Source organism: Cavia porcellus, unplaced genomic scaffold (assembly GCF_034190915.1).
Source record: "Cavia porcellus strain 051 isolate PalLab524CR breed Dunkin Hartley unplaced genomic scaffold, mCavPor4.1 scaffold_3, whole genome shotgun sequence".
Classification (NCBI taxonomy): domain Eukaryota; kingdom Metazoa; phylum Chordata; class Mammalia; order Rodentia; family Caviidae; genus Cavia; species Cavia porcellus.
This window is the reverse complement of record NW_026947486.1, coordinates 18,195,675-18,208,335: the sequence shown is the minus strand read 5'-3', so window position 1 is coordinate 18,208,335 and position 12,661 is coordinate 18,195,675. Positions and strand designations below refer to the sequence as shown.

Below are 12,661 nucleotides of genomic sequence, written 5' to 3'. Positions count from 1 at the left end.
TTATTCAGTGGTAAAGTCATTCACTAATGATCCTTGCTTGAAATGGCGACTACCCTGGAGGCAGAAATGGCAGTTTTCTGATTTTACCATTACTTTCACTTTTATAAGATGATGTTCTCTCTATAGAGGATTTTAGAATTCATTTTATATACCAATAAAGTAAATAATCTCTTCATTCACTAAGTAATAGGTTCAAGCAGAGTTTTAATTTAATATTTATGATATTTGGAGTTGTATCTTTGCAGGATACCAGCAGGAATTTGGGTGTTATCATTGAGAAAGCAGAGAGCAGATAGTTGTTGCTTTGTTAATGGGGAAACAAGTGAGAGTATAGGGACATGGCTGGAATTAGTACGTTCTAGAACCTACCCTGTGTAGTTCAGGAATGGCTCACCACATGTAACTATTTAAATTTTAATTAATTAAAATTAAAATGTAGAATGCAGTTCCTCAGCCATACCAGCTGCATTGCAAGTGCTCAGTGACTATGGTAACTATATAGTAGTTACCATATTGGACACTGTAGTAAAGAACCTTGCTGTTTTGCTAGAAGTTCTACTGGGCAGCACTGATCTAGAACTACTCTATCCCCCTCCCCAGAATAAAATGGCAACTCTTATAGGTTCTGGATGAGATTAGAGTGGCCATAATTTCATGATTTTGCCAAGTTATTGCAATGTTGTGGGCATTGTTTGGAATTCTGGCCTGGCCAGGATGAACACATGAGTTCTACTGACATCTTCAGGACTTGAGTGAAAGTGGTCTGAGCTTCATTTTTATAAGTTATTTTTGCTAAACAGAATTTATTTCAATTCTTATTAAGCAGATTTTATTTTCCTTATAGAAATTAAGAGAATAGAAGAGGCTAGATTTCACTAGAGGCCAAATGTAGTAGTATTTGAGTTTATGTTCTTCATTATAGCACAGGACACACATTCTTTTCCCCTGTCCATAGGCCTCCTATTTCATCTGGGCTGATAAGGTCAGCTGTTATAACTTTATAACAAAAGTCATAAATCTTTCAAAATCCACAATGCTGAGTAGAGAGATTATTAGTGACAGATCTGAACTGCTGTATTTTTGGCTATCTTGCACATTATTCCTCCCACCAGCAGCCTCTTTGTGTTTAGGCTGAGGGCAGCCATGACACCTGGTTTACAGGCAGGTTAAGAGACTCTAGAGTTACCAGCACTCTGCTCTCTGAGTCTGCAACTTGGAGCGCATCTTAAGGAAAAGTCTGACATGAAGTGGCTTTGTACTACTGCTATATAATCCACCAAATGAGGCCTCATGTTGGATTCTTAGCTGTTGACCTTACACATTCAGACACAGACACCATATAAATGATTGTTTTCTATGGAATGTACATTAAGAGACTCTAAAAACAGGTGAGTAAGTATCAACATCTACAAACACAGTGCAACCTCTCCTATAGCTCATTTCATTATACATTTTGTATGTACTAGGGCTCTGGCCTGACTTTTGTGGGCATCCCTTGGACTCCTCAACTGCATGATTTTCATGCCAAAGGTCTATGTGATATTTGTTGTTCAAACATGCCTAGAGAATGTCCTGTGGCCAAGGAAAAATCCCCAGCCCTCAAAAACCACTGCTTAGAAGTAGCCTCTAGAATATATAAAGTCCATCTAATTCAACCCAAAGGTTCTGTCCAAACCCTGGCAAGGAAATCTGGCACTAGGCCCACTTCAAGCTTTAACCAGGAGTTCATAACAGTGCCTAGCAAATTAGAGTCTCTGTAAATTCACTTTGTAGTTCTAAACTTTGCCTTCAGAATAATATGAGACATTTCGTTTTTTGTCTCCTTTTGCAGGGCACACATCTTGAGTGAGTGCTCTGCAAGCCCGCAATGAGAAAGGCCAGAGACTGGCATTGAGAGGCTGGGTACATCTGTCCTGTCTCTGAGCCACTCCCATTTACATGTAGTTTCTTTTTCCCCTAGGAAAGATCCTGGGTATCACAGGTAGGAGAAAGGAGGAAGAGAAGAGTAAGGGAGGGGATTTGGGGCTTCTGCCTTCATTCATCATCTGCCCAGTAGAGACATTGTCCTGATAGCAGACAGCAAAAACACCTCTGCAAAATCACCTTGGTACCTCTCTTCAAGCACAGATTCCACCTAATCTGCTAACAGTTGGGTCCTTGGTTGACCTTTTTGACCCTATCCATTCTTGGTGACACTTGACCCTGGATCAAGTGCAAGAAGATAGACGATTTTCCTGATGTCTTTGTCACCCCCGCTGTTGGTATTTGTTGTCTACATCATCCATGTCACAGTTTTCTACCTCAGAATGAGGAAGGTACAGGGATAGAAAATTAACAAATGCATAGAGCAACAGTTGGTATGTGACTAAACCAAGACAGCAGCTCCATTGCTTTTCTGGAATTTGTTATAAGTTGATATTGTCACTTTGCTTTTTCTTTCCATCTTTAGTTGCTCTCAAATTTGTGACTTTTTGAGTCATCTTTGATGTGGGAAGATGTAAAAGTATCAGAATTAAAGCAAATCAAGACTCAAGTTAATGATACTGCTTAAAGAAAACATTACTCTGCCACTTGCTAAAAGGGCAAAGTAGACTTTATTTTCAGGATCATGACTGCTGGTATAGGAACTACTATGATGGAGTTTTGCAGTGCAAGGAGAAGATAAGGTTCCATGGGTGGAAAGTTATAAAGAGGAAACATCAGGGTAAGGAGGATTCTGTCCAAACTGACCTACTAGGATTCTTGCCAGAAGGCAACGGAGGGTGATCAGACCTCACCTGGTGGATAGTAGGGGATGATGGGATGGAAATCAGATAAGGGTTAAGTTCTCACTAAACTGACTTAGCAGGATTCTTCGCTAAAATTAGGTAATACAGAGTAAAACCCAGAAGCCCAAAAGTCAGGGCCTAGTTGGGAAGAGAATTTGAAAGAGCGTGGCTCAGGTTGGGAAAAGGAGAGACTGCCACAGTGCGTATGGAAGCAACAGGGAAAAGTGTATTGATGTCTGCTGCTTTATTTGAATGCATGCAAAAAAGTAAGATTGAGGATGGAGAGAGAAATGGATAGGCCATAAACTGCAGTAAATTTTAATGGTAGGATCTTGTGTTTGTGAGCATACAGGTGTTCACTATAAAGTCCTTTAACACTTTCCTTTAGTAATTGAAGAATTTCATAACAGAATGTTAGGAACATCAGAGCACGATGGGTTGGCAACATTTTGATAAGGGGGACCACCTGGCATGGGAAGCAGCTAGACAGTGGGCAGCATGTGCTTTTTCCAGAGGCTATGCTGTTTCTAGAGGCCTTTCTTACAACATAAGCACACAGGATTTATTTTCCCGACTCTCTGGAATCTGATGTGGTATGTGACCTGACCTCTGCATGACAGTTTTTCTCTCTGTAGCTAACCACTCCTTCGGCTTTGGGAATATGGTTGTTGACTTCACCCTACATGATTTCCATGGACAGAACTAATACTTACTGTTCTTTTCTTTGTCTTCCTCCTTGGTGACTTTTAGAGTTGGTGTTGACCCAGATCAAGACCCACCACCTAACAACGACAGCTTTCAAGTTTTACAAGGGGTAAGTCACAAGAAATGCATCTTCCTAGGGAAGATATGTAAAAGTAGCTTACATTTAGTGTGCAGTTCACTATATGCCAGGCATTTTACCTGAACTCCCTAGTTGACATCTTGATAGTACCCTTTTGGGGCAAGTACTGTTATCTCTGTTTTACAGATTAGAGCTGAAGGGTGAAGACTAACATGAGTCATCTAAGATAAGAGAATTAGAAACTGATTTATTTTGTAAGTGAAACAGCTCAGGAGCAGTTGGATAGTCAGGACTTGGAAATATTTCATCATCTTGATCAGTCACAACATCCCCAGCCCTTCAGCTGTTCCCTGTTGCTCCTACCTTTGCATTCAGGCACACCTAAAGGGAAATAAGTGAAATGACTTGGTTGATTTTATGCTGCAGGATGTACTATATATTTTTTAAGATCTAGACACTGGAAAAACACCAAGCTTGAATTAGACTGAGTAGTATGCTTGCTGTCACATCTCCATAGGAATAACTTCAGAAACAAAAGGTCTTCAGTGCTAAAAGTTCTGATATTTAGTCCTTTTGGTGACATCTAAAATAGTCCCCATCCTCATGTGAGGTGAGGCAATCTTAACATGCCTGTTCAAGTAGCTCAGTGTGCCAATTGGCTCCTGGACAATCTAGGAGCCAACACATTAAAGGCCAGGAGCACTGCATATTTGGCATTGTCAGTGGGCTGGGAGCAACTTTTGCTACACTCCTGATGGCACCCCATTTGCTAACCTAGAGCTGGTGTCACAGCTGTCTCTGACCTCATTTTAAACCACATACAGTCATAAACATTGGCTCTCAGAATCAGTTCTTCTAAACTTTTGAAAGCAGTCAGTTTGGTGTCAGGGTAGGAAAGCAGGCGAACTTCAGTCCTGCTTCCCCAGGATACCCTCTCGAAAATGATTCATGCTCTTGTGCAAAAGGATCTTGTTTCTCAAAATCTTCCTAGCCTGATCTTCTCATTCCAGTGAGCCACTCATGACTGCTCCAGCAGTCATTAGAAACAGGAACACATAAATAAATGGCCTTCTCAGTTTTGGGTGAAACCCTGGGTTCTTGCAGTTTCTCCTGAAATGGATCCAGATCATGTGCTTTGTTTTGTCACAAAACTGAAAAAAGAGGTAGGCAAAGTCCAGATGTTTGTCTTAAGTAGGAAAGCTGTTCTCCTGACTTCCTTTTCTAAATGACCCTCCTTAAAACAACAAATAAAGATAGTGATATTTGACAGAACATTTCTTGACAGAACATTCAAGGGCAATTTCCCCTTACTCTAGAAGCCCAAGGTTGTAAACAGTGTCATGGCTACAGAGCTAAAGTCATTACCTCATGTGGGAGAAAGAAAGGAATGATTAGCTGAAACTTTTGACTCTGTGTAAGGGAAGCATAAGAATATTGTGGGCAGAATTCAGCTTTGTGTTCCTGGCAAGTTTGACTCATTAGAACAAAACAAGACTAAAAACGCATTGCTTTGTTTCTCTAGAGGTTTTAGTGACTTTGCAACCAAAACAAAAACAAGCCCAGCTGGAAACAAGCTGCCTAGACTGGGGGGTTGGCTTATTATCCCATTCAAGGGGGACTGCCCATGCCAAATCAGGCACAGCTGAGATTTCTGTTGGCTGGATATGCAGACACATCATTCACTTCCTCTTCTGGAAGCCCAAGTTTCCAGAAGAGTGTTCATTGATGAGGTCGCTTGGAGTGACTAAAAGCATGGATCTGAAGTGATCTTGGATTTACTGTATGAGTAGGACCAGTGTGCAAGCTAGGTATTACTGGGATGTGGAGAAAATGAAACAATTTCTGTGTGAGTATATATATATATATATATATATATATATATATATATAAGTACATGCATGTATATAGTGAAATACGTAGAAAGTTAGCTGTTTATAGTTGCATTGACATAGGACTTGGTGAACAAGTTGCATTCATTTATTTCTGGCTCCTCTGACTAAAATCAGATACCTGGTCACCTAAATCTTTTAACTTTAGCTGCTGAAGTGACTTTCCCCAAATTATTTCTTTCTGACCCCTTATTCCTCAAGCTTTTTGTCTTATGATTGCATCTTTTGGCAATTTGATTTCCCTTTATATTATTTTTTTTGTTTTATAGAAGCCCTGAATAAATATTAATACACTTATCCAATTTACAGATATTTATTGAGCACCTGTTAAATATCAGACCCTTCAGGAATAGGTCTGCAATAAGACAGGTGAATCTGTCCTGAAAAGCTTGGTGACAGTTTGGTGAAGTGGGTAGAGAGTGGCAGAAGTGACATAATGGAAGAACTTATCTGCTCTGCCCCCAGGGAACATAGACCTATCTATCCTTGCTACTCTGAGTATGCTTGTGGTCCATCATTTCAGGAGAGACCTTGTTGGAAATGTAAGCTTTCAGGGCTCACCTGGCCCCACTGAAACAGAATCTCCATTTTTCCAGTGTCCCCAGGTGGTTGGTGCAGTATACGATTTGAGAAGCCCTGGGTTAGGTAAGGTAGATCTGGGGAAGAAAACTATCTTATTAAACAAGGAAGGAACTGTCTGTGCAGCACTGTCATGGACTTGATTCCCAGGTATGATGAAATATCTTGGTCCTAGTACCCTATGATATATAGAAAGGAGGATCATAAGTTCAAGGCCAGCCTAAGCAACTTAGCTTGATCTAGCTCTAAAAAACAATGAAAGAGCTGGACTACAGCCCAATGAATAGGCCCTGCATTCAGTCACCAGTACTAGGGAAAAACCACAAATCAGGTTACATCATTTATTTACTGTTATGTTCTTTATTAGTTTTCTGGGCCCACTGTAACAAATTACACCAAAGTCTATGGCTTAAATTACATGATTGTATTATCTGACAGTTGGGTAGGTCAGAAGTCTGGTGGGCTCAGCTTGTTTCTCTGCATCAAAGCCAAGAATCAAAGTGTGAGCAGGGCTGGGCTCTGGAGGGGGAGCCAGAGCAGGCTCAGTCAGGTTGTTGGTAAAATTCTTTTTCCTGCAGTTATAAGACTAAGGTCTCATATCTTTTTGTCTGTTTCTGGAGCATGGGATGGGAGTACCATGCCTAGCTCTTTGAAGCCACTCATATTCCCTGACTTGTGGCCACCACCGTCTTCAAAACCAGCAACAGTGGTTGTTACTCTCTGAGTCTCTCTTGCTTCTCCTTTTGCTCCATGTCTCTGACTCTTTTGTCGGATTTATCTATTTTATAAGGACCTGTGTGGTAGTCCTGGCCTGCCAGCACAACCCTGAGTCAGTCATAAAGCCCCTCTTGCTGTATATGTAACATATTCACAGATTGCAGTGATGAGGATGGAGACATGGGTGGGAGGCCATCATGCCATCATTCTTCCCATGACATGCTCTGTTCCTGGGAAAATGTAAGCTGTTCTCATTAACGTACCAAAAAATTAACATTATGAAAGGATGGAATAAAATATAACTATGAAGATACCAATATTCCATGATTCTAGAAAAATTATTTCAAAAATAATGTTGTTTGCCATTCCTTGGTTGTTTAATCACCTTTCTTTTTCTTCATGAAAAAGAATATACAGCAAAACCTTAGTGTGTGAGCATAATTCATTCCAGAAACATGCTTGTAATCCAAAGTGCTTGTATATGAAAGTGAATTTCCCCATAAGAAATGATAGAAACTCAGATGATTTGTTCCACAACCCAAAAATATTCATATAAAAATGGTTACAGTACTATATTTTTTAAAACCCTGCACTTAACCTCTGAAAATCTTCATAGCTGGTATGAGGGAAAAGAAAATGAGGAGGGTTATTATGTAGGATGACTTTCACTGTCACTAACAGAATGACTGCTACCTGTTGGCTCAATGTAATGTTTTTCTTTTTGTGCAGCTTTAACAAGGAACCTAGCCAATGACACTTGGTTTTGCCTCCTTTAGAGGATTTTGTGGAAATGTGACACTGTGTTGTCATTAAACAGATTCATCCTTCCACTGCTACAGCCTTGTTTGGGTGGTGCTTTTCTATTAAAATTTTGCATCATTTCCCATATTATACACATTTCTCCAAACACTTGAAGTGAGGGGTTCCTCTGACTTTTTCTCTTTCTAATATGCAAATGAGATCTCCTCCATAACTTCTTGCTAGTGGGAGATGATCACCTGCAATCCCACAGTAAGTGAGGGAGCAAAGGAAAGGGAGAGAACCTTTGGCTGACTTGTGATCATGTGGCATTCAGCATCATATACTACTTGTATTGCAAGACTTTTATCAAGTTCAAATTTATTAGAAATGTTTGCTTGTCTTACACAACACTCACAGAATGAGTTACAATCCAAGGTTTTGTTGTATACATACATGCACATATGTACCTTTCTGTGTATCACCCACACATATACATTTATATCATACAAACATACATATACTTTTTTCCAGTGTTCAGAAAGAGGCAGTGCTGACTCTTCCTCCTTGTTGTGGCTGGTGCATAGCAGGCTCTTAATGCAAAAGAAATACACATTTATTGTTACATGCTCAAATTCTAGTAAGCAGACTTGATGGTATTTATTTTTAAGCAGTTTTTCTATTCATGTCAGTAAAAAGATTTAGAACTCTTCCTGGAAAAAGCCACATAAAATAAGCCAATGTCATTAATGAATGTGTGTATGAAATGATAGATTCCTAGCAAATGTGTGTATGAAATGATATATTCAGTCTTTGGAAATTAACTGAATTTAACAATATGTGCTCTAAATATGTGGCAGATGCTGAGCTAAATATTTCACAAACATTTAATCAGTACAAAAAGTCACATGGCTAATATTGTCCTAGATTCTTCCAATATAAAAATCATTTACAACTCTAAAAGAAAAATCCTGTCTTTTTCTGTATTCAAAACACGTCTAGCAAAAAAAAAAAAAAAAAAATAACCCATTCCAACTAATTCTCTAATTCTTAGTGGATACCAAGAAGATGTTCTACATTTTAACTTCATTCTGACCACTACTGGCTTGGAGGTGGCATCAGACCCCACAGGTTAAAAACTGAGTCCCACAAGACTGCTCACACTTCAAATGTAGCTGTCAAGTCCCATGCTGTGACCTGTAACTTGGACTAACTGGTAATAAATCAGGAGCTCCTCCAACCTCCTCCTCACATTCAGTAATTGTCTAAAATGACTCATGGAACTCAGAAAAGCACTTTGCTGTTTCTTATAAATGGTATAACACAGCAGCAACTACATGGAAGAAATACATAAGGCAAGGTATAATAACAGGGATGCATTGAGCTTCCTTGCCTGTCTGGCATGCTATTCTCCCAACATCATGATATATTTGTCAGTATTGAAGCTCTTCAAATCTAGCTGTTGAGTGAGTTTATCAAGGTTCCATTACACAGGCATAGTGGATGAAATCATTGACCATTAGTGATCGACTAAGTCTCCAATATCTTTTCCCCTCTGGAGGCAGGGGGTAAGGCTAAAATTGCCAACCCTGTAACCACAAGGTTGGTTTGTACTGGCACCAGCCCCCAGCTTCCAAGAGCAACCTCATTAGCATAAACTCAGGTATGGTTGAAAGAGACTTAGGACTAATGTAATGTTCCTCTTAGCCCAATATTGGAACATTTTGTACCAGGGGTTGGGGTTAAACCAACTATATATTCCTTATCGTATCATGGTATCACAGCTATCACAGCCCCACTATAATCCTACAAGGTAGGTGATTATTAATATTTCCTTCTATAGATGAGGCCACTGAAGTACGGAAAGATTAGCCATCTTGCCCAGAGTTGCCCAGTAAAGCAGATGCACAATCAGGGGCCCAGTAGACTGTTAAGAGGGCCTGTGATGTACCTCTTGGAGTTTCTCTTGCTTTTGAAACCTTTCTCAGAGAAACTAAACTTGTGAACAGTTTTGAAAGATAAATAGGAGTCTGCCAAGAAGGTGATATAGGCATGAGAAGGTGAGAGGAAGAAAGGCAGTTCCTGGCTCTGAGCTCAAGGTCTGGGGAGTGAACCCACCAAGTGGGCAGGCAGATGAGGAGGAGGGATGGAGTAAGAGAGCAAGCCCCCACTTTTTCCATGGTTGGCATGCAAATCCAAAAACCTCCAACTGCAGGCAGGAAGGAAGCCACATCTGCCCCCACAGCAACGCTTGCTCAGCCTGGTGCTGATGGGAGCCCACAGGACAGGAAGGGAACTTGTGACTTCTCTGTGATAAAGCAGTTGAGGGTCGTCTTCCAGGCCAGCATTAACATTTAGTTCCATTCCATAGAACTGCCCTGGTTTCTCCAAAGTTACTATCTGTGGCTTTGTCAGACTTGTTTCTGTATCTAATCATGCCTGTAGCACACTCTTTTAGAATATGAAGTTGTTTAATGCCCTTCTTACCAAAGCTAACACTTTTGACTTGTGCCTAGTTTACTCTCCTAGCCTTTCAATGTTGTTTTAGGCTCTTACATTTCAGAGTTTGCTGCTGAATTTGAGGTCACTTTATCTTATTTGTGGATTATAGACTTTTGTGTTTATGACCTGAGAAAACCTTTTGTTAGTATGTTGTTAAAAAGAAGCCCTTGTCTGACTTTATTCACTTTAATTATCTCTTTTGGGGACTTACAAAACTGTCCTGTAGCTTCCTGAAGGTGAGAGGGCAAGAATTTAAGTATTCCAGGGGATACTAAACACATGGTGGTTTTAAAGAGTAGGGCTAAGACTGTAGCTCAGTGATAGAGTGCATGCCTCACATGTGCAAGGCTCTGAGTTCACTTTCAGTACTGTGCAAAAAGGGGGAAAATATGACAGACTAGGGATTATTGTTTTCATTGTTGATTTAAGGGATGAAACTGACTTTGAGAGATTTATTTTGTGCTTAATAGTTTATAGTATCCTTCCTAATAATCTTTGTCATTTTGCTAGTTTTGTCTTTAGCAGAACTCTACAGGCACTTAAAATTGAGAGTTAAGAGCCATTATAGGTAGAATTTACATTTGTTGCAATTTGGAATTAATTTTGTTTAAGGTCCCTTAGTTTTGAGTACTGGGGGGTTTAAAAGACTTTGGCACTACACTAAGCTATATCCTCAGACCTCCTGCCTCCCAATTTTTAAAACTTTGAAACTGAGTCTTTCTAAATTGCCCAGTCTATGCTTGAACTTGCCACCCTCCTGCCTTACCCTCTGAGAGTGCTGGGATTGCAGGCACAGCCCACCGTAGTTCAAGTTTTATTCAGTTATTGGCTATTGTCTCTCACTTTGGAGAGTTGAGTCTCCTATAATATCAAAGAGGATGAAAATAAAATGATTGTGCATCTCCTAGAGTGTATAATTGTCACCCGGGGACATAAAACACTAGCAGTACCCCCAACAGGCTGCAGTAAATCTATTTTCACATTAATTGGGTTCTTATAATACTTATACAGAACAGACTTCAAATGAATGTCTGATCCTGCTGGTTATTTTGTAAAATTTTAATTAAATAAAAGGAAAAAACCAAAACAACAACAACAAAAACCACAGACAAGAAAAACAAGAAGCAACAGACAAATAGTAACCACAAAAAAGCCAAAACAGTAATAATGTAGGCTTTTAAAACAAGATGATAGGAATTTAACAATGGTTGTTATTTTACACAGTTATCTTCAAAAGACTTGCTTAGATTACCAGATGTAAACATGCAAAGTTGCTCTAATCATATGAGTATTAACTGTTCTGTTCCAAGAACTAATAAAATTAGCAGTATAACCATCTTAGCTATCTGATGTATATATATAAATTTATATCTTTTTTCTTTTCCCTTCCTTCTTTTCTCCTTTTCCCTATCCAAGTTACGTTTTCCCGTTGAGCGGTTTATTACCATTTCACAATATTTATTGTAGAGTTTTGGATCTTATTTACTTTTTCAGTTTCTTATACTACAGAGACAGTGTGGTATTTATATATGTGAGTCTGATTTATTTCACTTAATGAGTATGGTCTCAAGTCACATCTATTTACCTATAAAAGCCTTAATACAATCCTTCTTTACTGCTGAGTAGTACTGCATTGTATAAAAATACCACATCTTGTATATCCATTCCTCAGTTAGCATTTAGATTGTTTCCAAGATTTAGCTATTACAAATTGTGCCACTATAAACATGGTGCACATATATCACTGTGATATGATGCTTTCAGTTCTTTTGGGAATGTGCTCAGAAGCGGGATAGCTGGGTCAAATGGGTCTTCCAATCCTAATTTTTAAAGAAACTTCCACACTAATTTCCACAGTGGGTGTACCAGCCTACATTCCCATCAACCGTGGAGAAGAGTTCCTTTTTTCCCACAGCCCTGCCAGCATTTGTTATTGGTTGATTTTTTGTTCCTGGCTATTCTTTTTGGAGTGAGATGGAACCTCAGCATTATTTTAATTTGTATTTCTCTAATGATCAATGATGCTGAACATTTTTTTCATATATTTATTTGCTATTTGTATTTTTTCATCTGAGAAGTATGTATTCATCTCAGATGCCCATTTATAGATTGGGTCTTTGAATTTTTAAAAAATTCTTCTATATGTTCTAGACAGAACTCCTTTGTCTGAAGGACAATTGACTAAGATATTTTTCCCAGTTTGTGGTTTTCTTTTCATTCTGTTGGAAATTTCTTTTGACATGCAAAAACTTTTCAGTAAAATGAGATCCTGGTTGTTGATTCTGGGAAGTATTTCTTGTGCAGTTTGATTTTTGTTCATGAATTTTTTGCCTACCCCTATGTCGTCAAGATTTCTACCTACATTGTCTTCCAGCAGATTTAGTGTTTCTGCTTTAATATTTAGATCTTTGGTCTATTTTGACTTTAGCTTAGTGTATAGTGATAAGGATGGGTCTAGTTTTAGTTTTCAGCATATGGAAAGCCAGTTTTTGCAGCACCACTTATTAAAGACGCTACCTTCCAGTGAACATTTTTGGCCACTTTGTCAAAGATAAGGTGGCTGAGTGTGTTTGTAGTTGTGACTGTATCTTCTAATCTATTCTACTGATCTTCAAGTTTGTTTTTTTCCAGGAGCATGTTGACTTTATCACAGTAGCTTTGTAGTATAATTTCACCTGAGGGAT

General features: G+C 39.1%; 1 protein-coding gene across 2 annotated transcripts in view; it reads left to right on the top strand.

The window, feature by feature from the left end:
- Slc9a7 (solute carrier family 9 member A7) overlaps window positions 1-12,661 on the top strand; it is a 153,861-nt gene that overhangs the window by 113,827 nt on the left and 27,373 nt on the right. For both annotated transcript variants that reach the window (XM_005000226.4, XM_005000227.4), the window contains one exon: window positions 3,519-3,582. In XM_005000226.4, the coding sequence (XP_005000283.1) occupies window positions 3,519-3,582 (64 nt within the window). The remainder of the gene's footprint in view (window positions 1-3,518; window positions 3,583-12,661) is intronic.